The sequence below is a fragment of the Saccostrea cucullata genome, unplaced genomic scaffold (genome assembly GCF_032062105.1).
Source record: "Saccostrea cucullata isolate Sc308-1 unplaced genomic scaffold, CSIRO_AGI_Scuc_v1 ctg451, whole genome shotgun sequence".
Taxonomy (NCBI): domain Eukaryota; kingdom Metazoa; phylum Mollusca; class Bivalvia; order Ostreida; family Ostreidae; genus Saccostrea; species Saccostrea cuccullata.
Window position 1 is genome coordinate 260,066 of NW_026930321.1, and position 27,435 is coordinate 287,500.

General features: G+C 34.0%; 1 protein-coding gene across 1 annotated transcript; it reads left to right on the forward strand.

Annotated features, from left to right (window-relative positions):
* Window positions 1–26,279, forward strand: LOC134283725 (PDZ and LIM domain protein Zasp-like). The gene is made up of 22 exons (XM_062766199.1): window positions 1–240; window positions 2,184–2,335; window positions 2,583–2,721; window positions 3,824–4,008; window positions 4,473–4,708; window positions 5,703–5,811; window positions 5,998–6,083; window positions 6,431–6,530; window positions 10,224–10,338; window positions 11,784–11,935; window positions 12,486–12,515; window positions 15,347–15,443; window positions 16,521–16,615; window positions 16,749–16,933; window positions 18,417–18,573; window positions 20,381–20,560; window positions 21,040–21,080; window positions 21,424–21,673; window positions 22,092–22,278; window positions 23,758–23,878; window positions 24,929–25,044; window positions 25,218–26,279. The coding sequence occupies exons 1-22, from the start codon at window positions 112–114 to the stop codon at window positions 25,293–25,295; spliced, it is 2,940 nt and encodes a 979-aa protein (XP_062622183.1). The 5' UTR covers window positions 1–111; the 3' UTR covers window positions 25,296–26,279.
* Window positions 26,280–27,435: the final 1,156 nt, after the last annotated feature.

Sequence of the window (27,435 nt, forward strand, 5' to 3'; positions counted from 1 at the left end):
CAAAAGGAACGTGTGCAAAAAATGAACCTGTACATCATCTAAACGGTACCAGATGCCCTCGGTGGAGTGAAAGTAATATCTGTACCCCCACAGACTCCAGCAGACGGCAGGATGTCCAACATCGAATACCAACCGGCGGAGACCCTCACGGTACAGCTATACCGCCCGGACCCAGGAATCTCTTGGGGATTTCGGCTCCAGGGAGGGGTTGATTTCAGTACCCCCCTCTCTATACAATCGGTAAGATTGGAAAAAGGTTTAACGTTACAGGTGTTCCGAGAGAACGTGGTTCTTAATTATTTTCAAAGATTCTAAAAATAAATCTTCAATAGCGATCGTTGAATAGCTTTTTTAAGTTTTCTCTGCTTATATTTGCAAACAAATTCCTGCAACGAGACTTGTCGCGATAAGAATCCTGCTCTATATTTGGCTTGCTGCTGAGGAGAATGAAAGCGGATACTCTTCCTTTCGAATTTCATGTGTGGATCAAAGATTTTATAGCGCCAAAGTGTAAAATATATATTTTTTTAAGGGAAATCTGATACGTGTTTGGTTAAATACATGTTGTGATGCTGAATTTTAGAGATCTGATAAGTATTTCACATTTATTAACTTTCAAGGTAATTTCAAAATGAAAGTACTAAAAGTACTCGAAGTGTTTGACTGAAGCCCTGTATGCACGATTAAAAATATTTGTTTATCATTTACTGAATTAAAAGTATGATAAAACGTGATTGATGCAAATTCCCATCGTGAAAACCACAAGAACTTGTGAATAGGACCCCCCCCCCCCGATATTCACCCCCGGGGCTTACTGGACTTTTTTTTCACAAACTATATTTTTAAATATTTATTACACTTTTTCATCATGTGTACAATAGGAAGAAATTGTAAAAACCCTAAAATAACCACTCCACAAAAAATACCATACTTATACACTATAAGAGAGGTTTGCCACTCTGGTTTGTTTATGTTGTACCCCAACTGGTCTTTCTGGGTTTAAAAACATGTATTTATTTAATTTCAACTTAAAACATCCATTCACACTGTCTCTACATATATTTCTGTCTTAGTTCATGCTATCGGATTGACTCTGCATAACACCCGAAAGAGATTATGACGTCAGGCCAAAACTCTCTCGAACATTATCCTAATAATTTTAAGTGAAAAAACATTCTCTGTGCACTTCCGTTGCGTTCTGTCCACAAGGGCTTGGTGTAAAATGTGGAGGATGGAGTCTCCAAAATGGAGGGTCAGAAAGTGCAAGGGGTGGAGCCTCTTGAGTTAGATGATGCTGGAGGTGGAGCATTGTGCTTGTTGTAAATTTTGTTCGTGCTTATTAGATCTGTCATCTCATTTTCCGATATTCATGAGAACTTGTAAGAGTCTTACATTATCAAAACAAAACGAGAACCCAAAATGACCTTTAGATCATATGAAAAACAAATGAGGTACAATCAGCTTGTGCTTTTGATTTAAATTTTGTTTTGCGGTATAACGGATGCTACGTAATTTATGTTTCACGCTGCTATCTCGCAGTAACCCATGGTGTCTTGACAGATTTTATTAGTACCCGGTATAAGTATCAAATATCTGAAGAGCAAAAAGTTAACTGCTTAGGGCTAGATCACTTGAACTTCTAGCGAAAACTTAAAAAAAAAAACATGTATTTGCAGAGAAGCACTTCTTTGAAAAAAATGTTGACATTTTGCTGATCTCTGCATATTTTGTACACATAGTATTTGGGTAAAGATTTTGTTTATAAACTGCAGACAAAGTGATCTGCGGTGTGTAATGCAAGACATAATTATCTGCATAAAAATTTTTAGGTCATATCTAGACTCAGCAATTAATTCTGACAGGCACTTTTTATCACTGATGGAGAGCACTACAAGCAATCCAGTTTAATTCAGTTTCTAAAATGATTGAAAGATAAAACAGGCAAATGTATTAAAATTGACATGAGGCTCCACCCCTTGCACTCTCTGACCCTCCATTTTGGAGACCCCGTTCTCCACTTTTTACACCAAGCCCTCCACAAGTACCTGTGGTGAAAACTTGTGTTCTTTTAATATGAACTAGTATCTGTACAAATATATTGGAATCTACATATATTTTGGAGAGCAAGGCTATATAACATACATGGTAGTAGTCATACTTATTGATGCAGTTTCTGAATTCAGGTCAATCCTGCAAGTGTAGCTGAGCGCAGTGGATTGGAAGCAGGGGATGGCATCCTTTTCATCAATAACACCAATGCAGATGGTCTGTCACATGAACAGGCCAAGATGGAAATCCTTAGGGCAGGGAATGTCATCAACATGACTGTCCAAAGGTAGGGATTAGCAAAGGAGGCATCATCAGTATTCTTGGGAATTGTGTTTTGTATTGAAACAAAAGGGAGTATGGAAGAACTTAATTGTTGTTCTCTTCGTAAAGGTTTCATCTTCAAGATATTTCATTAAAAGGATGGCAGTATATCAACTGAATGATATATTCATATTGCATTTCAGCAAGTTTATTATAAAGGAACTTATTTTTGATGAGCTCATTCATTTTCAATAAAAATCACTTTACTGTAGAGGTGCAGTCAAAATTTGGAAACCTAAAGTCACCCCCATGTCTGACCTTAGACCAGCTCAGATGAACACCATCAAAACAGCGACAGGGGATGAAGTTCAGACCGTACAGAAAACCTCACTGACGAGAGAGCACCAGCCTGTAAGTTAACCTTATTTCAAAATGACAATTAATAAAGAGGGACTTAATTCATACTAATTAGCATACACATAAACTTATTTTTTGGGATGAAAGGGGGTGTGTGTGACAACAAAGTAGAATTAGGCCATGGCAAAACTCTACGAAATGGAGTGATAGATAGATTCATGCATTTACATTGTATTTATGATGAGGGCTCTGATTGCATTTTTAATACATTGTCATTAGCAGTGAGTATATAATAGAATTTTCAGTTCTCATTGTCATTTGTTTTGCAGTATAGTCTGTTGATGATTAAGAGTAAGTTTTTTCAATTGAGAAATCCAAACACTAAACCCTGGAATTGTGTATCTTGAGACCTGTTAAATTGACCAAAAGAACCACCCTGTAGGAATTAAAAGACATTCAAACATGCCTAGACAACCCTAATGGCAAAATTGATGTTGAACATCACAAGACAAATTACTTTATCCAGATGTTTGCTTTATAAATATCTGTACCATTGGTACATGCACATATTTCTGCACAAATCCATTTCTAGATACACTTTTTCATCTATTGACCTTTGCCTTCAGTTTGTTAGATTAAGGTTGAACTGTGCACAAATGATGTTTGATCCATAATCACAGGAAATATGAATTCCTTAATACCATCAATTACCTTTGGTGTTTTCTGTAAAAAATTATTATCCCTATTTGCTTAAAATATCAAGATAGAAATAGAGCTAAATTTTGCCTTTTATAAGGTAACAGATTTCTAAAAGGACCTTTCTTTCCCAAGTTCATCACTTAACTGATGCTCTTTAAATTTCTCCCGTTTTCTGTCAAAAGTTTTTGAATTATTCCTAAAGTAATCAAGTATAAAGCATTAAAGTTGCACACTGTTCATAATTTTTTGCATTTTCCTTTATATGTGAAAAAAAATTATAGAGAATATAATGATTCATTAGACACTGTCATTCAGAATTAAGATGGAGAAGCATTTTGCTTGGTTTCATGATTTTACATCCTGAATAAAAGCACCCTGATTGCTAAGACATTTCCTCACACAAATGATCTGTTGTACATCAGATGACCTGACATTGACCTTTATATTGTTGCTATAGGAACCACTGAACATAGGAAGCAGCTACAACAGGTCTGGCAAGCCCTTCACTCCACAGTCTCCCAAACAGGCAGTGCCAAATGTCGTCCATGCCCAGTTTAATTCTCCTATTGGATTATATTCAGCTAACAACATAGCAGATACTTACGCTGCTCAAACTGCGGGAATTCAACAGCAAATGCAGGGGTAGGCTAGTTATTTGCATAAGCACGTACATAAATAAAAGAGGGTATTGATAAGCCAGAGGATTTCTTATTTCTGAGGGCATTGCCCTGTTATATCGAGATTGATCTCCTTATCAGAACTTTTATACAGATGTAATGCTTCATACCCCCTGTACATTTTAGAGTTTCTAATATATATGTATGGACATTTAATCTGCATAAATTTTGTAATTAATGTACACTGTACATGTTTATTGAAATGATTTTGTTTTATATCAAGTTTGATCCTTTATCAGAACTTTTCATCATTATATAAATGTACTGAATACATTAGAGTGCCCAATATACATGTACAAACATAAAGTGTACACTTAATCAACGTGTATTTGTATGTTCCATTGCTTTAAACATTATACATGTAGTACCTGCAGTAAAATGACAAAGTTTGCACATGTACATGTATGTTGTATTATTTTATGTTTTCAGATTAGACATTGCTAAGACTCCAGTTGGAGCTAAAATGAGTGGCACCTATCAGCCACTGGAAGGTGAAGACAATCCTGAGAGTGTTGTGCCTGTTGTGAATTCTGAAGCTGATGATGTGACCCCTGTGACCTCTGACAACCATTTGTCATGTGACACCCAAAATTCACCTTCTAACCAACCAGAATCCATATCACAAAATGATACTAATTTGCATGCTGCAAATGAAACAAAACTCAGTATGTTGTGGTTTTTTGTGCTATTTCTCTGTTTCATTGATATACTGTGAAATCACAAATTTTCGTGGGGGTTTAATTTTCGTTGTTTTCCAGGTATGAAGAGACCCACGAATTCATGTCCATCATGAAATGTAAAATGTTACATACATAACTTCTCAGCAATTCTTCATCCACGAATTGAAATCCCCAAGAATGAAGAGTTTTTGCTCAATCCACGAAAATTTAACCCCACGAAAATATGTTATTTTACAGTATTTCAAAAAACTTAAAATATATATACTAAAATATTTTGAAGCTAAATAAATTCTAGACCTTTTATAAACTGGAAATTTTAAAGTGAAAAAGCTGAGCCAGTTTCACTTTTTAGGTTGGAGATGTGCTGCATACATCACTGTTCAACAGTTCAGTGTAATTCAAGTTTAAACAACACACATCACATTGCCCATTTAACATACCATTGAAAACAAAGTACTGGAAAGGGTGGAGGTGTATAATTGTGTATCTATGCAAAATTGGAATTGAAATTTTATACTGTAGATATCCTGGTAAAATCTAGCATAATCAAATACAAAACCAAGTCTCAAATAAAAATTGATTTACATTTTGCAATAGCAGAATTTATTTTTTATTTTTTTATTCTTTTTTGCTTTGTGTTAATTGAAGTGAAATTTTATGCACTTATAATGGTGTGGAATGAAAATTGAATCAAATTTGTACTATATCTTGTTGTTATTAATGAATTTATTAATCAAGTTTTTTCATTCAAATTAATTTTCATAATCTTACTGAATGTCTATGTTTCTGTTTGTGACATTTGATTGTGGTGAGCATCTTTTTCATTGACAATTTTTTTTGTGTCACAATGTAGGTGTGGATTGCCTTGGTTTATCCGTAACAAATTTAATCAGTGAATAATTTAAGTTTGCTTTAACTTAAATGAACACTTTATCAATGTTCTATTAAATATTGAGACTCTATCCTTTGTAATCTACAGCCCAGCCCTCTGGTTTCCGCTCTGTGAGGGCACCTGACCCAGTCACCCCCTCCCCCTCCAAACCCCATCAGGAGAACATGCACTGTGGAGACTGCAACATGCTTGTTACGTGAGTACTGGCTAACACTTCCTGACTAAAAGTCTGTCCATAAATTTTGTTAATAATTAATTCTCTAATCTACTTAAGCATGATCATATAGTTGATCTTATTTCATAAGTTTTCAGTTGTTTAGCTTCATTTGGTGAAATAATAAAATATAACAAACTTACATGAGAATATTTCTTAAACTTGCAGAGGAGTGTTTGTGAGGGTTAAAGGAGTACCATATCACCCACAATGCTTCAAATGTACTTCCTGTGGAGTGAACCTGAAACAGAAAGGTAAGGTCAAAGTTCACATGTAATTTATGTAGAACCACAGATATTTAATATCAGATGCATCTAGCATTGCATTTTCTTTTTTTTAATAAATCAAACTTAACCTGTTGGTTGTACATTCTCTCAAAATATTGGCTGCTATTTCAGCAAGCATTAATCATCTCTTCAACAGTCAGTTTTCAAGTTTCACTGAGACAGGTTGTTCACATGTTTTGTATTTGAAAAATACTTACCGGTAATTAGGATCAAATTTATTGCAAGTATGTTAATATAGGTTTTTTTCCCATATTTTTTCTCTCCAAGATACATGTATGTCAAAATGATTTAATAAATTAATCTTCGTTTTTCAGGATACTTTGTGGTAGATGGAAGATTATACTGTGAGGTACATGCCAAACAAGTTGCCCAGCCCCCAGGTCCAAACATGAAGGCAGTTCCAGTTTATCAATGAAAGAGTGGGATTTTGACTGAAAACTCAATTCTGAGTACTGGATAATGCACTGGGCAAAAATAACTACACAAACTCTATACCAATAGACTTGTGTTTTGAGGGACATAAAATTATTTTTTTTTTTTCAAAGAGAAATCCAGAAATTAATCTGCTCAAGTGTTCTAATGTGTTTTGATTTAAGAATATTTATCCAATGAATTTGTTTTACCCTGAAATATATCTATTTTTGTTGGAATAGATGGATCTCCCTGTCCAGTCATAATTTTCCAAAGGTTAAGAGGTTTATTGAGGAAATTAGAAGTTATGAAGGGTGTAGTCAAAGATCTAAGTCAATTTGAATATCTATAGGTTGTTTCGATTGGTCAGTATATTAACACATACATTTGTTTTCATTGACATTTGAAAAGTATTCTCTTTAAATGTGCAATTACTGAGGTGTGACTTTTACATGTACTTTAAAAACCAACAACTGTCTGATAAAAACATTTGATATAATTGCAATATATATCATTTACTAATTGTCATGCAAACTATTTTCCCCATGTATTAAATTCCTTAAATAGTGTAGCTTTAGTGTATAGCTGCAATATGTTCTCCAAATATTTATGTTTTACATGTATCCTTTGTGTGTTCTGTTTGTTTTTTTACCGAATTATATTTAACCTATAAGGTATACTATTTATTGTAAATTATACATACAACCATTTTATTTTATTGATAGTTTATTGCTCCAGGGCAGGGTTAGGGGATATATCACACCTCCTTCCCCCCTCCCCCTTCATGCCCCCTACCCCACGCCCTTCTCCCCACACTGTTAAATAGAGCACCTGCTAGCTAAGCCACTACACCCTTGGTGTTTCTTCAGTTTATATACAGTAGAAATCAGGTATTTAGTATTGTGTTTTTTTTTTCAATATACATGCTCCATATTTGAGGCAAACAAGGTGCACCTTTAAAAAACTGGGCATTATTATTTTGAAACATTTTTTTCCCTCCAAGCTTAACAATAGGGCTATGCATACCTGTTCAGTGAAAAAAGAATATTGTACCTTATGTAATTTTGTATTGCAAACAATTTCAAGATGTAATGAATAACATTTTTGCCTAAATTATTTTTACCACATGTGTCATTCTTGAAGATGCAAACTAAGAATGAGGAATTAATGAAATAAATTAAATATCTTGCTGTTTGATTTCATGATCAAAGCCTTCATTATGTTAATTTTGGTTAAACAGGGTGTTAATCAAATTCTCTTTGAATTTGTATACATTTAACATTTAGTGTTCATGAAATCTGTTGTGAAATGTGATAATCTTGATATTGTTTTAGAGCATAATATTAGACTATGGACATTCACCTATTTACCTATATTTTGTTGGGTCAGTTGATATTTTGAGAAGTTTATCACAGCTTGTTATGGTAGACATGATTGCCTGTTGAAATGTTTACAAGATGCTTTATGTATTACTATGCAGTAGAATTTGTTAAATAGAAATTTGAAAAAAATACTTGTTTTCGTGTTGTTTTTGAAAGTCTGAACTTAAGTTTTATACACTTTTAAAGGTTTAAATTTATTTACTAAGAGAAAACTGAAACATAAGGAAAATTCAATGTTTCGTAGGTGCATGGATACGAATTTCAAGAGTGGCCAGTGGGATTAAAAAAAAAATATTCATACATGCATGCAAAGCACTGGTGAGAATATCAAAAAATCCTATCATAAGTGAACTAAATTCCATAATCAACCACAGACATTGATTTTCTGTACATTTATTTTCTTTCATCTTCCTTTGCCTCTGACTTTTAATAAATTAATGTAGTGGCATATAGTCCATGGCATTATAGATTAGCAAATCTTAATTGTGAGATTGAATATTGATTTAAGTTAACAATCATTTCAAGAAATGAAACTTTAATTTGGCAGATTTAGTCTCTGTCAGAATAGTTTATTTATTCCCATGCACAATCTTTAACCGATATTTTTCAGACTGTGAAAAAATATATATAACTTAATTTTATTGAATACAGAAATAGCAGTATTTATTTTTTTCATACAAATATAAACATGTAGTGTATAAATATACAATTTTATATTGCAATCAAATATATTATTTCAACTGTAACCCAAAATAAGAAATTTTTTTAAAATAGATGTGTCTTATAACCTAAAGAAAAAATTGCAAAATTTGCATGAAGAATTTTTTCTTTCACTTTAATGAAAGGGTCAAAGTCCTGAAATTCAAACCAAACTATTCTGTGATGTGCAAAGGTGAAATTTAGGTCCCTAACTAAAGTTTCAAACTGTACAGATCTATCCCCTGATATTGTGTTTTTAAATACCAGTGTATCTTGGCACAGAGAGGGGATTAGTGAATTTTAATGTGATACATAACAGTCTGACGGGGAATCAGAGCCCTGGGTTTTAACAGTGGTCTGAACACTGACCCTTGCTACTGCTTATGTCAACAACAGTTTATCACCAGCAGGTTTTAATGAAATTTGCATTTCTTAATCAACCAGAAAATATCCATTGTAGTGTAAAGGATTGGGCTAGCTGGCATCTGTTATTGTCCGTGTAGACTACTATATACAATGAAAGCACTGTTTATAAATCTAGGAGATTTGGATTTGCAGGTCTGTCAAGCTGTTGAAATACAATAAAGGGGAGACAAATGATAATAATGATTTTTAACCCTAAGAGTTATAGAGACGAAATGCCCCCTTCCATCCATGCACAGTCAGACCAGTAGCCACATGGCAAAATTCATAACAGTATATAGTTATTGTTGGGGCTTGACACATTTTTTAGCATTAATGCCATCATCATTTCACAATCTATCATATAATCTTTCTAATGGAAATGAATGTATTTTAAGTGTTCATAGCAAATATGTATGAGAATGCATTTCTACTACATTTTAAATGTGAGGGCAAGAGAGAGAGATGAGCATAAGAGTGTACACATTGAGCAATTTAAAAGGTCCTGATTTAACAATTAATATATTATGAAGTTGAAATGATGGAAAACCATCTGAATTTTAATGATTTTGTGAGAAAAAATAGGTAAGAATTAAGAATAATTTAACCATAAATTACTATGGTCAATATATGGACATTAATTTTTTTTCCACGAAAACAGCGATTACTTCTAAATGTTCGTGGAATTTTGAGGGATTTTGGCCAATTCCACATTTAATCATGAGTAATGTAAAATATACTACAGGAGAGGTAATATTTAACAAATGCATGAAGAAAACTTTGATCCACCTGTTCCGTTTGGATGAGAGGCCAAGTATTTCAGCAACATTCGTAATCTCACTTTGACAGTTTCTGTTTTTTAAAGTCAATGATATAAATCGTTCTTTCATGACTAATTCTTGTATTTTCGTTTTCCATAACAAGCATAAATGATGCATATTTATATTCGTACTGCCTTATAAGTACACATTTCCTATCAAGTGGGCGTTCCCGATCAGACCTGTTCGGAACCTTTCTAAACAACTAGTTCTCAGTCCTTTAATTTAATAATGAATTAACATACAAGTATGAGCACCAGCCAAATATCCTTCGGAACAACGTACCGTGTGCAAAACTTCTCGCTGAATATATTGAACTGTGAGTGGTGTCATTTTGGGGGGTACGAAATAGTGTTTACATGCTGACAGGTTAAACTGAAACAAGACTTTTAAAGCATGGCTTCTGTTCTTACATTGGAGGCTAAATTAGAAAGAGTTGATCCCACAACACCATGGGGATTTCGAATGCAAGGGGGAAAAGAATTTGGCTGTCCATTGACTATTTTGAAGGTAAGAAACCGGCACTTTTGATTCCACTTCAAGGACACACCCTCTCCTGGCAGACACCTGCACTCACACCTGTGTAATTCTTTCCGGTCGAATGACCCGAGTTTGACAGTTTGATTGTTGTCTGATGACCCTAACAATATTTTCACCTGAAAGAAACGTTGTTCTGAACCGGTTTCTTAATTGTGAATTTCTCTTTCCACTCGGTTAATTTTGTGTCGCCTAACGTGATGAACTAATTAAAAATACTGTTACTGACACGCCTTAATTGCCATGCATTGACTTATAAATCACAGTTTTAATCATATGTATTATACACTATTTAGTCAGTATAATTATGGTGTAGGGTAGTGTACGTTTGTATTATAATACATCATAATATCATGGGTGTATGTTGTAATATAACTGTTCCTCAGTGTATGTGTGTAGGGATTTATTAACAGATTAAAAGTGATTAAAGTCAATCTGAACTGCAACTTCAGTTTTTCACAGTCCTCTCAATTGAATTTGCATTATGATGCATTAACGCTTCAGTGGATAATAAACAGGATTAAACTGAATTTTACCACAAATTCAGTAAAGGATCAACTATTAAAACATTAGCTAAATAATACACCATTAACAGTGATAGGTACTATATATTACTTCCCCATTTAATGATGAGTAGTTGAACAGTGAGTACCTAAGACCACAGAGAACACAAACATAGTATGCAGCAGTAACAGATGTAAGTTGTTTCTGTAATTTGGAACTGTTACATCAGCAGGGAATATGTTGCCACATATCTGCAGAGGTATTCTTGGAAAGTAATCATTGGCACATACCTGTTACTGTTAGGATTTGTATACATTTCTTATCTTCTCTGCTAGCCATTCAGCCAAGCATCACAGTTAAAATAACTTTTTTCCCAGACTGGTGATAATAATGATCAGTGGAGGAAGATGTGATATTTTAGACTCACATTGAATATAGAATCGTTTATCTATCATGAAGATCCAAACTATCAGACAACTTTATCTGAAGTGAGATTTTGTGGGGGCGTGAATATGCTCATGCTAAAAGTTACAATATTTAGTGATCAGAACTTGATTAAATATAAAGGGTTTTTGGCATTTCATTTGCCAGAATTAAAATAAATTCACCACTGATTAGTATGATAATAGTATACACTACATTGTATTTAGCATCATCAAAAAATTCTTAGTTTTCTTCATATCCCTTTTAAATTAATATAATCCTCCTAAGTAAGAGAGAGAGAGAGAGATGGAGTGAGAGAGAGAGAGAGAGAGAGAAAAATTTTTATTGATGAAAATGCTCAAGCATATCTCTATTTATCCCAAGTAAAATATCTATTTCCTTGTGCCAAATAAATTATTGAAACCAGGAAATTGAATACAATTCCAATGCATTTAATCAAAATCAAGATTTCTTATTCCTTACCTTTTCAGGTGAACCAAGGAAGCTTGGCTGCCAAGTGTGGTCTCCAACAAGGGGACATAATTCTGAAGATCGGTAACCACGAGACGACAAATCACAAACACAAAGAGGCCCAAGACTTAATAATCGGATCGGGCAACAAGTTAGATCTTCTACTGCAGAGGTATGGGTGATTACATGCAGCTGTCGTATCCTCATGGCCGAGTCATTGTGTGCATGTGATGGTCAAATGCACTGTCCCATTCCCTATTGCCAACAACACTATAATCATGAATTTCTTCTTGTGAGTGTGGAATGAAAGTGACCAGCCTTGGGTGCATTATTTTATCATTCACCCATACTGAAAGCACTGGGTTTATAAAAATTACATGAAAAATATATAAAACTATACAGTCAAGATTTAATGATTTATTTGTCACAGAATTGAAGAGCAAACTGTGCATTTTGTTTTTTCATGGGTTCAAAATTTCAAATTTGCATGCTTTACCTGTATGCATCTGAATTATTTTTTATGAAGTATTTTTCTGAAACAGGTGGGTGGGTCCCAAGTAGCATATGTAGTATTTTTAGTCCATAATAATCTTGCCGTGTTACCATGACCTAGTCCGAGTGCAGTGAAGCTTTCACCTAGCACCTCCATCATAACCCTAAGCTGTTAATTCAGGCCAATTAAGTACTTCCTTTTCAATCCATATTTTTCTTTTAAATTCAAGAATCCGTGAAAAAAAGTCTATCTCTAATCGGTAAGTACAGGAATGCTGAAGAAAATAATGAATGACTCAGTTTCTAGTTTAGACAGAAAATCTTCCTGTTGTGTTTGATGTGAATTGCCTGATACTAAAAGTAAAAGTTTAGATTATGAGTCAAAGGTTTGAAATAAATAGGTAGTATTTTACTAGCCCATAGAGAATTTGTTTGAAATCAGACATGATGATGCAAATAATGCATGGCACTGTACTTTGTATCAGATGTTTGCTGTTTCTCAGTATGGCATCGTTTTAACCTGTCTTTGTGGAATATAAAATATTTTTTTGAATTGTACAGTAAGAATTTCCCCCTTGGCTTCTGTCTTGAGGGTGAGGCTTTGATGATGGAATTGTCAACCAACTGTAATGTTTGTCTGATTTTTGCACTTTTAATTTTGATGATAGATTCAGACTTTACCAACATTTTTATCCGTTTGTTGTTCACAGTTATTATTTACTTTAGAATTACTTGAGTCTCTGCAGAGCTTCATAATCCTATAATAACCATGCATCTGCAATCTTGATACATGAGCTAAAAATTGTGATAAAGACAGTGTTAAAAAAAATGAAGATATATCATCTTGTTGTGATCAATTATCACTATTAGATATTCCCATTTTTTTTCCATGTCATTCTAAGTGCTGAAAAGTCAGATGCATCATCTTGTTTAAATGGACTACATGTACCACCATTAGAGTGTTATAGTCTAGGTCACCTACACGTTTGTTGCATTGATGCATGGTCTCACACCAAACTGAGTGGGGGGTGAAATTACTTCACTATATGCGTGACGTTATAGGCTATAGATTCATTAAATTTATATATGCTTTAGGGTTATCATTTGAACAACAGGATAGCAATAATATGGATACCAGTTGACAGATTGTATTTTATAAGAGGTTTCTGACTCTTATAGTACTCAAATAGATCTGTGTTATACTTAACCAACTCTCAGTAAATCAAAGTCATATCTAGGGTGTTAAATGAATGCAATTTTCCAATTTATTAATATTTTGTAGGTGTGAAAATGTTTTCATTAAGCTAAATAATAGCAGATGGTATTTATATCAATAGAAACTATGATCTGATCATCAGTTGAATTTTTGCCAACTCAGTTCTTCATAAATTAGCAAGGTTAAATTGAATCATGCTAATGGATGTACGTAGCTTCTTCTTTTAACTCAATCACTGCATGATTAACACAGCACTTTGGGCTTATATTTAGAATTATTTTTACTGACCAGTCAAACAAATCAATAAGCAGTGTTATTTTTCCTTTTGGTAATATCTCTCTATCAGTAGTTAGAGAGGAACATCTGTTTTTTGTATGTATATGATAGACCATCATAGCTTACGTTAGTTTATCTTACAAAGGTATGGGAGGCTGATGAACTGTAGATCATAGAAACACAACTCCTCCATTTACCCAAAAATTTCTTGTTTATGCATATAATTGGTACATATAGTAAAAATGTACATGCACAGGTAATATTTAAATGTTTGACAAAAATGAAGATTTTTCCCAAATTCAATGCATGTGATTTCACTGGAACTGTCTAGACATACTTAAGAAACATGTTTGAAGAGTCTGAAACTTTGTTTTCAAATTTTAAATATTTTGAAAGATTTCTTTGAGTCTTTGGGCTGATGCATTTACCATGTTATGATTAATAGTTTGAGAATGCACAAAAATACACTGGATCTGCAATATTCTTCAAGTTTTCATTCCTTGCGATTTTAATTAAAATGTCTTTGCAGAACCAGAAAGATAAGTAATGATAACAAACCATAATTTACCTGCTAATTCAATTCTAAGTGATTCCCATTTTGTAAGAGAACTCACTTTTATCATGTTCTCAACAAGTCATTTAGAAACAGAGGATTTTTAATATGGGAACTGCTGAGAAAGCATCACGGGAATAGGTGTACATTGTTACATAGCTGTATACTTTCTGAGTGTATCAGATAAGATTTCATAAAGGCCTGGATGTGAAGCAGACACATTCTTTTGGCTTATTAATCACACACTTACGCACACGGTAAAAACATGTACACCCAGAACATTCTTCTGCCTGATTGCTATATTGACTTACGATGAATGAATGATGTTTTAGATTCTATATCGTTCCTGGGAGTGCAAATTTTATTGAAATTCTGCCTACACAGGTATCATTACCTGTATTAATTCCTTCAGAATTTGATTTATGTGCAACAACCCCTTACACATTACAGATTGTAAATTAGAAATTTACTCTCACTGAATATTTGTTACTTAAGTCTGTTAACATATGCAAAGCTCAGTTCAGTGTAGTTGCTTTATGAACTAAATATGTGACAGTGTACATTTATGTAAGATTTTATCAATATGTTGGAATGCTATAGCACTTATGTAGGGAATGTCATTTGTCTGAAGAAAACATAAGTTTGTACATGTATGTTTATAAAACAAATTTTAAGATGTTTTTCATAGCAGGAGATATAAGCATACATTTCTCAATTTGTATGATGAGCCATTATGCACTCTTAATTGTATTTACCAAAGTTACAAACATTTTAAAGCTGATAATTCTAGTTTTAAATAATAGATATGTTGTGCATTAATGCATACACAATCTTATGTTAGTCCCTTTACATTAAATACAATAGTTTTAGCAATATTACTGTTATTACAAATATCAAAATAGAAAGTATGATCTGTTCAGATGAGTTAAGTTGAATAGAATATTCCTCCCTTTCCTACCATGAATAAGCTGAAAATCATTTTGAATTCTGCCTGTAGGTTATATAATTTATTGCTATGGATTTTGATTTTATTTCCATTTTTCCAGGGGTGCCCCACCTCCTCAGCACACCTATGAGAAGTTTGCGGCCCCCACATTCAACTCTTACTCTGGCCCCTCAGGTGCCCCTCCATCAGGCCCCCAGGTAAGATATAAGTAGATGCTGTTACTTTAAACATTTACCTGTCTTTTAAAAAGGAGGTGATATGGATCTTTTGTATGTTATGTTGTAACCTATCTATGGAGAGAATGTCCAAAGTGGAGTTAATTTTTACACAAGATGTACACAAAATAAAAAAAATAGAAAAGACCTTAGTGGTTAAAGAAGATGTTTATTGTTATAATAACAAATACAGATAGAGGTCGGTTGAGTCATATCGTTAGTAAGTTTCCTAGGGTGATGTAAGGTTAGGGGGGGAAGTACTTTATAACAAGAATGTAAACAATGTCTGACAGTGTATTGATGTAGGACGATAACTCACCGCAAGATTTACTTTGGCGTTATATCGAGACACTGCTTAGTAGCGGTAGTTGACAGTTTACCCCCTTATTTCATATGATGGAGAATGGGATATGCAATACTTATTGTTCATTAATACAAAATTTCCTTTGTTCAGAAAAGATTTTTTATTACTTCCCATCACAAAATATAATATTCTCTCTGCAAAATAATTGTATGTAGAGAACAAATACCCTTTGTTTGGTAAAACTGTATCTTTATTATGAAGCAGGGTTCAGAAAGGACATATACATATTGTATGTTAGTCAGTGATATATTATTCTAGTTACATATGCCTATCCATTTTAATTCTTTTTCCAGACAAATCAGTTTCCTACTTTCAAAAATGTAAGAGAGTGAAAATTCACGTTACCACTTGTATCGTTTTTTTCATCACGAAGCACTTTGGTTTTTTTCCTGAAAAATTATGCCAGCATAGATTTTAAATTACCAGTAAACCTCAAAATGTTGAGGAGAGATTCATATTTTTTTCTCTGACTCTCAGTTGAAAAAAAAAAAGAACATTTTTATTTATAATAAACAAATATCATTAAGTATTTCTTCTTAAAAAATATATTAAGGAATATTCTTAAACTTTATTTTTTTTGTTTAAAAGTGAAAACATACAGTACAAACAAGGAAAGAGAAGAATGAATTTAAATATTGCCAAGCTTTTTTAAAAAAGATAAATTATAAGTGATCTATATTTATTTTGTTCTTCAGAATTACAACACAGCAGCTAAACCCTTTGGATCTCCAGCTCCCAGGCCTGATGTCGACACTGTCACACAGCAAACTAGTCAACTCTCTTTCTCCCCGTAATGTCTTAGCTTTTCTTCCTTGAGAATAAAAATAAATTTCCTCATAAACTCAAATTCTTAGATTAGAAAAATCTTGAGTACCAAGGCAAACATTGTTTTGTTTCCTTATGATAAGTTGTCTTTTATATAGGAAGCCAGCGCCCTCTGCGGTACCTCCCCCTGCTGCCCCAGCCCCTCCTCCACCCCCTCCCTCCCAGGCACCAGGGTTCTACAATGCGGCACAGAAATATGCTGATAATGAAGAGAAGCCAGCCCCATCTAATTATCAGTCACGGTCCTTCAAGTTTCTACAGGGCATGATGGACAGTGGACAAGGTAATGAAATCACAAATCTTAGATATTACACAGGGTATATTATCATACAGAGCAATCTGAATAGAGGGGAGGGGGTTAAAGAGACAATTTACTTTTTTGTCAATGAGATTAAGGGAAAAACAGTTGACATTGAAAAAGTAGGAAGTGGAGCAGAATTCTATAAGTAGTGAATTAGTAGAAAACCCTGAAATAGCAATATTAGGCTCTCAGTACCATTACTCTATATTCAGAAATAGGGAGAAGTTATTTTGGGAAAGTTTTGAGGAGTACAGGAAAAAAAAAATTAGGGTGGGAATCGGAAATGAATTCATAGTATTGGTAATTGCATAATAACAATATTTATTTGTGAAGTTAGTTCTGTTGCATGTCCTTTAACATGATCTGCATAATGACATTTTCCTGTTGTGTAGAGCATGGTTTTTTTCCTTGAGTAGTAGGCTGCACCTTTTGTTTAAGAATGCAGTGTGAATAATAATGATCCATTGCCAACGACTTAGTAAGCTGATAAATACCTGCTCCTTACATATCACAAGTTTAAAACCATTTCTAAAACATGTCATTGAGTCATTTTGAAGACTAATAAATTTCACTGAATTATGCAAAGAATTCTTTGAAGGTTTCTGTTTTATTGAAGATTTTAATTTCACCAACCAACATTTTTCTCTTTTTTTTCTTATTAAATTCTGAGTCAGATAGGAACAATGTCTGTTTATATTTGGGCAGTGGTACACATCTCCCCCTTTTCTAGCATACAAAGCTGGTCCTGTAGAGTGCTATTTTATTACATAAAAAAGTTTTGTACCTACTTAGTTACTTAAGCCTCCTCTGGCCTTGAGCAAGTAAATCCTGCTGTTTTGTGCTTGTTAAGAATTTAGAAAGACTTGGATTCTCTTTTCATTGATCTCAAATTTATCACACAAATTCTTGAATATTTTCCCATAACTGTCAACAATTAGAATATTAGATTAACATTAAAATGAAATGTTTTACAAGGTAGTACATTATCATGTTATATATTTGTTCAGTTTAAAATCCTTAGCTTAATATGTATTATTTATAATCATGAATGAAGTTATGTATGTTCATCTATATGATCAGATGCAGAATTTAAATCAAAACAAAGTGTTTCTTTTCTTGCATTAAAAAGAATTTTTGTTTATAAGGTGTACTAATAAAATCATTTACTGTATACAGTGTTATTTTCAACCCGTCTTATTTTCGCTCTTTCACACTTGCAAACAATTTTGTTCACTTTTGAATTCACCCAGTTACCATTTTGTTTAAGGAATTATACTGTGTTCTTTGAATTCACTCAGTTTTAAATTGCCCATTTGACAGTTGGGCTAAACTAAAGGGGCGAAAATAAAAAAAGGGAGTGAAATTTTCCCTGTATACAGTATTTTTTTCAAACTGCATCCAAAATTAAGTGCATATTGTACCATGCATGCCATAGAGTTTTTATGAAACCCCCCAAAATTTTCAGAACCCCCCCAAGCCTTGCGGCCTGCTCCCGGACAAGTGGTACGAAGTGTCTCCCCCAGCACCACACAAAACAACTTTAACACCAAACCACGCCAGTTCAATACCCCCCAAGGACTGTATTCAGAGGAAAGTACCAAAAGTGCTAGTAAGCTTGTGAGGTGTGTATTATCCTATCTACTTACACTCATGTCTGAACTAGATTGCTTGCAGTTGACTCCAGGCTTTAGTATCTTTCGTACTTTTGCATGATTTGAATTCTGTCAACCATTTCTAGAAGTCTGATACATAAACATCATGGTATATGGGTATTTAGGGTGTTTGTAAATCCAGGCTTGAGGTTGCTGTGATATGAAGCATTGTCAGTTTGTGTAGAGTTGACATGGTCTCTAATTGCTGAAACATCTGAATTGAAAATTTGAATTTAACCATATTCACCCCTGTAATTATTATCTACTACATACATGCTATCTCCGTACGACTTTTGATATAAGACATTTCATTCGTTGGCCATGTAAAGAAGGAAGGCTGATACTTGCAGCTTCAGGGTTCTCACTGCGAGGTTCTGTACGTAGGTGGAATTCTGACTTTGGTATTTTGTTTGTAGATCTGCCTCCTAAACCTGAACCCAGCCCACCATGGAGGTAAAACATCTTCTGCTTGTTTAGATGGATCAGTTCGCTGGGAAAGTGCTATCACAAATATGTCTCCCATACAAAAAACTGAGACAGTGTATTTTTTAATTTTTCATTTGATGCATGTGCCCTGTTTGGGTGATTTGTCATCTAAATTGAACATTTCTGCCATAATTGAAGTGCAATCTAAACTGGAAAAATTCAGTGTTCAAAATTTTGATAAGAACAAAAGGGGGTGGTAAGTTGAAATAAACTTTAAGACAATTTTTTTTAATTCGAAAAGATACTATAATAATTGATTTATTATGTACACTGTCAAAGTTTGAAAGAAGGGGGAGACATATAGCCCTTTCTGAGATGGGCTCCGTGGAATGGCATTGTTCTGGAGTTTGATTAATTTTGTGTTATTTTTTTTATTGTTTTTTAAGTGCAGCATGTTTGAGTGGACAGAGTGCCCCAGTCTGTTTGGATTTGCATGTACTTGTTCATTGGTTGTCTGACAGAAATAGCAATGAAGTTCACAGGCTTAATTTAGAGTATAATACAAGATTTTGTTTTAATTTGCCATGGATTTTATATGATACAGCTGAATCTCAAATACTTAAAGACACCTGTTATTAAAATTTAGATAGATATTATGATAAATAGAGTTGTTTACTGTATCATACTTTTATATTTTGAATTTCTTTATTCATTGAGTTTTTAATTGCAAAATTTTACAGTTATTTTATGTTCAACTGCAAATATTATTAAGTAAAATTCAATGAGATTGCTAGATTTCTGAAGAAAATATTCTGCCAGACTCTTTCTGTCTTTATAAATATTTTTTGCTGATTTATCTTTGTTGCTACACAAAAAACTTTTATCCACCTGAATTCATGTGAACAATCTTACAAGACATTCTGTATTTACTTAGTTAATGAAATATCAACATGGATTTAGAGACATGCTATAAAATGATTAAATAGCCATGCTATCAACCTTTTGACCCCATTCGTCTGTAACAAAAGGATATGAAAAGCCTAATAGCTTAAGTCAGGAAGCGTTTATAATGGGGGATTTAGTCAGGAAGTGTTTATAATAGGGGTACTTAAGGAAAATATTTCAAGTATCTGTACTGAATTAACTCTTTAAAAACTGTGAAGTATAAGAGCTGCATGTTAAGTGTGATATTCAGTTTGAGTCAATCAAATATTCCCATTATGCTTGTCAATATTGAATCATGCCATATCATTTAAAAGTCTAGAAAATCAAATATTATATTGTATAATGTATTGTAAATGAAATGTGCATGAAGCAAGCGTAGAACTAGACTCCTGCATGCATGTTTCAGGACAGAAGAAGAAGAGAAAGGCAGTGATTTGGACAGCGAAGGGAAGATTGTGTATCGTCCATCAGAAACATTCAAAATGGTGCATGAACAAGACACCCCGAAATCAGCCAAGCATGAAGATGATTATAAACCCACTCATTCCAGAACATTTAAAATGCTCCAAGAGAAACTCGGAGCAGGGTAATGCATTCATCACACATTCTTGTTTGTGCCTATGCCCATGTTAGTAGAGGTGGGATGATGGGTGAAAGATTTTAAAATGTAGTTTCTTAATGCAAAATTCCCTTTTTAAAAAAAATTGCGGGGGTAATTTTGTAGACAGTTTTATAAATATTCATTTGGAGTTTCTGAATTGGCACAGACAGAGAATTTTAAAATCTGAATGTAGTGTGTTCTTATATATTGCATGACCCCCTTTGTGTTTACCAGTCAGTGATATTCCTTTTTGATACACTTATTTATTCATCCTCATGATATCCTTTATATTGAATATTTGTAGCATAATAAGTATTGCATACACTTTACTTCAGAAATTCAGAAAAAAAAACTTGTGCAGCATTTAAATTTCTTATTAAAGGAAAAGTGATAGATAAATTTATGAAAGATTTTTTAAAGTGACATTAATACAGTCCTTACAAATCATGTTTTACTTTGTACAGGGACCAACCCTCAACACCTAAGGCCCCACCCCCGGCACCAGGTAAATTATATACCTGTAACCTATTGACATATTAAAATTATTCAGAATTTTGTCATTGTTGGCCCTAATTGGCTCTTATGTATCTGTATATTAAGCAAACATTTATATAACCCTATTACATGGAAACATCCAAAAGATGCCTTATATTTTAATAATTTTGTTTTCCTTGAAAAATACATTGGTCAGGATAAATTTGAATTTTATAAGCTTATAAGTACAAATAGTTTATAATTTCTTATTGTCTTTTAAGTAAAACTTAAAAATTCAATGAAAAACATGCACCTCATTATTTGTTTGCAAACTTGCACAACAACAATATAAATAAATTACATATTTTTTTCAGCTGCGCCATCAGCTCCCAAACCAGGGGTCTGGACTCCTCCAAGTGCCCCTACTGCCAAGCCCTTCACCCCAACAGTTCAGCCCCCTGCCCCAGCTGCTCCAGGGGGTCCTAAGATGGGACCGCCCAGGAACCCCACTGGCGTCAATGCTGTGAGGGCCAAGAAAGGTGAAGCTGTGGTCTTCAAGAGTGGGGAGACACCCCCCGGAATCTCTCGTATCCCTGTCTGTGCCTCCTGTAGTGTTTCTATCAGGTAGAGAAATCGTTCTGCTCATAAGCTTTCAGTGCATTTATCTGGTCTCTTCTCTCTATGTATACATGCAGTCAAACACAGTTATATCAAGTATGCTCATAGTTAATTAACACTTGCAGCGAAAGGATTTCTCTTTGGTTTTAAAATGCACTGTAATCTTTAAAACAAATCAAAAGATTTGTGCCTTGCACTTTGTTATAAGTGTGTTTTACTCTAGTGGCCTATTAACTTTAAGATACAGAAGTACAACGAAAAGAGAGCATAAAGCGACAAAAGATGCAACTTACAAGTTAATGATCAATGTTTTATTTAACAGTCATTCCATTCTGATATGCACATTTTCAAATAAATTTTTATTCAAAGAGAAGTAACTTTTATAAACTTGTCATAACAATTAAAGATGTGTTCTATTTTACAGAGGGCCTTTTGTGGTTGCCCTGGGAAACACTTGGTGCCCTGACCACTTTGTGTGTCAGAATCCTCGGTGTGGTCAGAAGCTGCTGGACATAGGATTTGTGGAGGAGGGGGGATTTCTGTACTGTGAAAAGGACTATGAACAGTACTTTGCTCCAACCTGCAACAAGTGTGGAAAACCCATTGTAGGGGTAGGTTGAGGTCTGCTCCACTGTATTTAGAACAGTGAAAAGCAATAGGGATATTTTGAGAATGCAAGTTGTGAAGAACAGAATGATTTATCCAAACTGGATACCACCAGTTCAATAAGAATAGACCAGGTCAGATTAAACAGAATTTGAATAGCACATTCAGCATTAAACAATTTTTAGCTCTACTGGTCAGAGACCAGAAGAGCTTATGCTATAGTAATGTATCCGTCGTCCGTCCGTCTCTCTGTCAGTTTGGGCTGTCACGGTTCCATAATTTTTCGGGTCGGTTCTTAATTTTTAAGGTTCGGTTTCGGGTTTTTCTGTTTGGGTTTCTAATACCGTATAATCCCTATTAACCGCCCCGTGCGCTTAGAAAATTGCAAAAAGGGGGTGGTTACTTTTATATTCTCTTTATGATATTTAAGGACAAATTTAAACTTCAAGAAATCTTTTGAAAAAAAAAATAAATACTAGGAACCACTAAATTAATGTTTAACTTCACTTAAACTGAAGGTAATCCACCCAAATTATGCTAAATGTTTCATTTTCCACCGAGAAATTGGATAATAAATGTTTCATTGTCACTTTCTTCAATTTTTTGATACGATTCTTGTTGATTTTAATCACTGTACAGGGGGCCCTTATTTCCTGACAATAGAAAAAGACCTAAGGGGGCGCTTATAGGGGCAGGGGTGGTTAATAGGGATTATACGGTAGAATAAAAACTCATGATTTGAATTAAATTCAACAAACATTTTATATTTTTTCCAAATCTAAGAAACCGAAACATAAAGACTGGTTTCAACAAGTTTTCTAACTAGAAAAATAATTGAACCAAATGATCAAAATCACATTATAACCGTTTTTAATTGTAATATACTAATGAATTTAGCGTTTTAGACGCCATTTTTGTGGTAAAACCTACTTTGTTTTAAGAATTGGAACCGAACTGGATTCCAGAAAAATGGAACCAAACCCCACCCGAATTAATTGTTCCGCGGTTCCAGGTCATTTTGGGTACCCGTGACAGCCCTACTGTCTGTCTGTCTGTAAACAATTTTCGAAAATGCTACTCCTCTTACAGTTTTGGTCTGATTTCAATAAAACTTGGCACACAAGTAGACTACACTAAGATACATAATCCAGAGCATCCTTTTTGTTTTCAATAAACTGTGTTGCCAGGGTTACTAAAAATAGAAATTTCTGTGAAATTCCTTTAAAACGCTACTCCTCCTATAGTTTTGGTCTAATTTCAATAAAATGTAGCACACGAGTAGACTACACTAAGATACATCATCTAGTGCATCAGTTTTTGATTTCGATGAATGGTTTCTGTTTATTGCTGCCTGTTGCAAAGTTTCAAATCCAAGTGCTACTTTTCATTTGTTATATGTACAGACCAGAAGAGCTACAGTCTCATCAGAGACTTCTGGTTTGTATAATGATATATATAGTAACTTGACTTTTTCCGTGTTGTAGGAGTGTGTAAATGCCCTACAGAAGACCTACCATCCAAGCTGTTTCCTGTGTTACCAGTGTAAGCAGCCCATTGGTGGAAACCAGTTCCATCTGGAAGATGGCAATCCTTATTGTGAAAATGGTAATTATGTAATTTTATAAACAGAAGTTTTCCCGAACTTGCATCAAGTATAAAAAAAATCCATCTGTGCATTGTTAGACTAATTTCCTTCTTTGAAAATTTGGATACAGGCACTGATCAATGTTTTCTATATCAATCACTTCATTCCACTAACTCTAGCTGCAATAATGTAGCCCTCTCCTTTTTTTGGGGGGGGGGAGAGGGCTACAACTCCTTAGGATCTCCGTAATGGTGCAGAGCAGGAGCGATTCGCTCCCGCACGGATTTCGGATTAAATTGTTAGTAAATGGATATTTTATTTATATGTCTTACCTGGACTTCCCTAATGTAGTTATCCCAGACATAAATTGATCTCAAAATATACAGAACAATCCATATATCAGTATTTTTCGTGTATGTCAACATTGCAACTTAAATTTATCCGCCATGTTTATTGACCTTGACAGATTTTATTTCGGGACAGCCAATGAGATTAAGGATCAATGGGGAGCGGATTTCTTTGGAATTACCTTATTTTAAGCTTAAATATCTGTGTTTACAAAAAAAATGAAACATGGAATGATTTTATTTATCGATGTTTAGTGTTACTATTCATCACAATTATTTATAAACATCGACATTTGCTTTATTGAGTTGTTCTAAATTTCAAGCGCAAGTCTCACTACGTCACGCGTGAACTGTCATGGCTGCTGAAGTAAATGCACAGATTTATTTAACATGGTTTTCGCGTTGAACGAGCTTTGATGTCGACAGTGAATAAAAATTTCGTCTTATTAGAAGTAAGTTGATTGTGAAAACAATTTATTCTGCCTGCAGTCGCCAGTATTTACAAAATATTTTTGCACCATTACAGAGATGCTGTGGAATTGTAGCCCTCTCCAGAAAATAACAGATAAAAAAAATCGGAGAGGGCTACATTATTGCAGCTACACTAACTCTTAAAATGATTTAACCACAATTTTAAAAAAAACTCACTCAGATGAGGTGTTCTCTGGTTATGCTTATTTTCTTGCATTAATATCTTATCGTGAACCTGATTGAAACTTTCAGACTGGAGGCAAATGTTCCAGACCATGTGCAAGGGATGTGACTTCCCCATTGAACCTGGGGATCACTGGGTTGAGGCCATGGGCAACAACTTCCACTCAGAGTGTTTTAACTGTTCAGTAAGTCATTTCACTGCTTCATCTGATCAATGCTTTCTTTTTTAACGTGGATGAAATTCTTCATCTAAGCCATAAGTTTTTAAAGAAATTATTGAAGCTTATGAGAAGTTACGGACTTATGTTTAAAGCTGTTAATACCAATGTATCTTTTTCATGATGATTCTGTATTTCAGACATGTGGAGTCAATCTAGAAGGTCAGCCTTTCTATGCCAAAGGAGGCAAACCATACTGCAAGAAACACACCAGATAAAGATCCACACCTGATAATCTTAGATTCCTCCATCCATGGCCACTGGACTGGAACCACCTCCTCCTGTGCATGATGTTCAACATAGATGTGATAAATTTGAAAATTGTTCAGATTCAGATGAACTTTTGTGCCAAAAATAGATTGATGACAATGAATATTTTTAAGCAAAATTGGTGTCAATCACCTCTATTAAAAATATACTATTGTTAAGAAGTGCTGTTGTAAGCTGTAGAAATATTAGCATGTTATAACATATCACATTAATATGAGGGTCACAGTAGCCAGTTTTTCATGCTAGTCCATTGATATTATGTTTTACATGTTAAACCATGGTGACACCATAGTTGATTACCTTACATATATTGGGTCACAGTGTGCCAGCATTTCGGCAATGAATCTCAATTTTTTTTAGAAGTATTAACTTTAAGGCCATGCTGTCGTCTTTGTAACTATTCTATATATATGCAATAACTTAGAAGCTGTGTACTAATAATTTTTAACAGTCAGGGTTGATATATGCATTTAGATTTACTTGAAAATTTAGATCAGCATTTTATGACTTTTCAAACATTCATTAAAAAAATCACAGTAATGTGCCTTAGGTTCATTTAAGAAAATACATGTATCTATGTATTGTTGTCATACAGAGTTACATCTATTTATAGCCCAAACTACTGTAACCCCAAATCAACAATCATTTCTTGAAGTTTTAGTTTCAGGCAATGTCAATGCCAGTATCCTTTCTGTGCTTTATGAGCTAATTTTTGGAATTCTTAAGAGCCAGCTGTTTACTGCTTATAAGCTGTCAATTACTAAGTATTTGTTAAAACATAGGTATGTTTTATGTGATTATGAATTATATAAAGTAAAATTATATATATTAACGTAAATTTGATTAGCAGTGCAAATTGTTTGCTTAAGCCAGTTTGTGAATGAAGTAGGAATGTTTTAACAGTGGAGTAATTAAACATTATTTACCCCTAATTCAGTTGTCATTTTATAAGGATATGAGTTATTGCAACTATGTTTCAATTAATTGTGAGTGAAGTTCATCAGCTTCTATAATATGGGTTCTTGCTGTTTATCCAATGATTTATTGGCTTCAGATAAATCACATAAGCTTTAGGATGTCATACCGGAATATTTGCTCATGGTGACAGGAAAGCCCTTGGGTGTTATGTTATCCCCTGCCTTGGGCATCCCGCAGCAGTTGCTCCATGATCAGGAGGTCTTGGGGTTGAGCCCTAGTCAGGACTAACCTAAGTCAATAAAAACTAGGTAGCAACTCTTCCTTCGTCAAGCACTCAACACTTTAAAATGATAGTTGCAGGCCCATCGGATGAGACCTTAAAAACCTACACTGTGTTACTGCAGGTGTTGGCATGATAAAGATCCCTCAGTGGCTTTGAGTGATGAGTAAATCTCTAAGTTTGAAGCCCTTCACTTGTATATGGTGATGTCTTTAGATCAGTGAATGAAACAACATTCAATCACTCTGTTGTTTACATCTAGTGACTGTGGTCAAACCTTAGCTGAAAGGCATGCAAGGATAAATAAATCGGGGGGGGTATTAATTAGAACTGATTTAAAATCGTATATATATACATACATGTATTTTTTTTTATTATATCGTAATTTGATTTTAAGAAATGGATAAAGTTACAAGTTTTGGTTTTAAAAGTAAACCGGATGAATCTAGTTTCAAGTGCCCTAGTTTCTCTTCAATGTAAAGTGTAGGCCTATTTTAAAATTCTATATCACAGAATGTTTATTTACGTTTTTGAAATCCTTTATGGAGCGTTCTATGCATAGAGGTTGCGAAATCAAACGAAAGATTTGCGTAGCATGTGACCTGTATATACACACTGCTTATCAAATAATGAAGCCATTGTTTATCTTTTTTGAGGAACGAAAGCTTTTGTGCCACCACGTGGGAGACTTGTTTACAAACATAACCTACTTTCTCTGCGTCTGCGCACTCAACAAAGAAGAACAGAAATTGTGCCCCATTAGTTTAGCACTGAGCCAAATCAAACATAATTTTTTTTTAATTCCGATATTTTAAATTTAATTTTTGTAATAATTAGAATAAGAAATTAATGTTTATTAATACCTAAGTTAAATTATTTGATTCTAAACA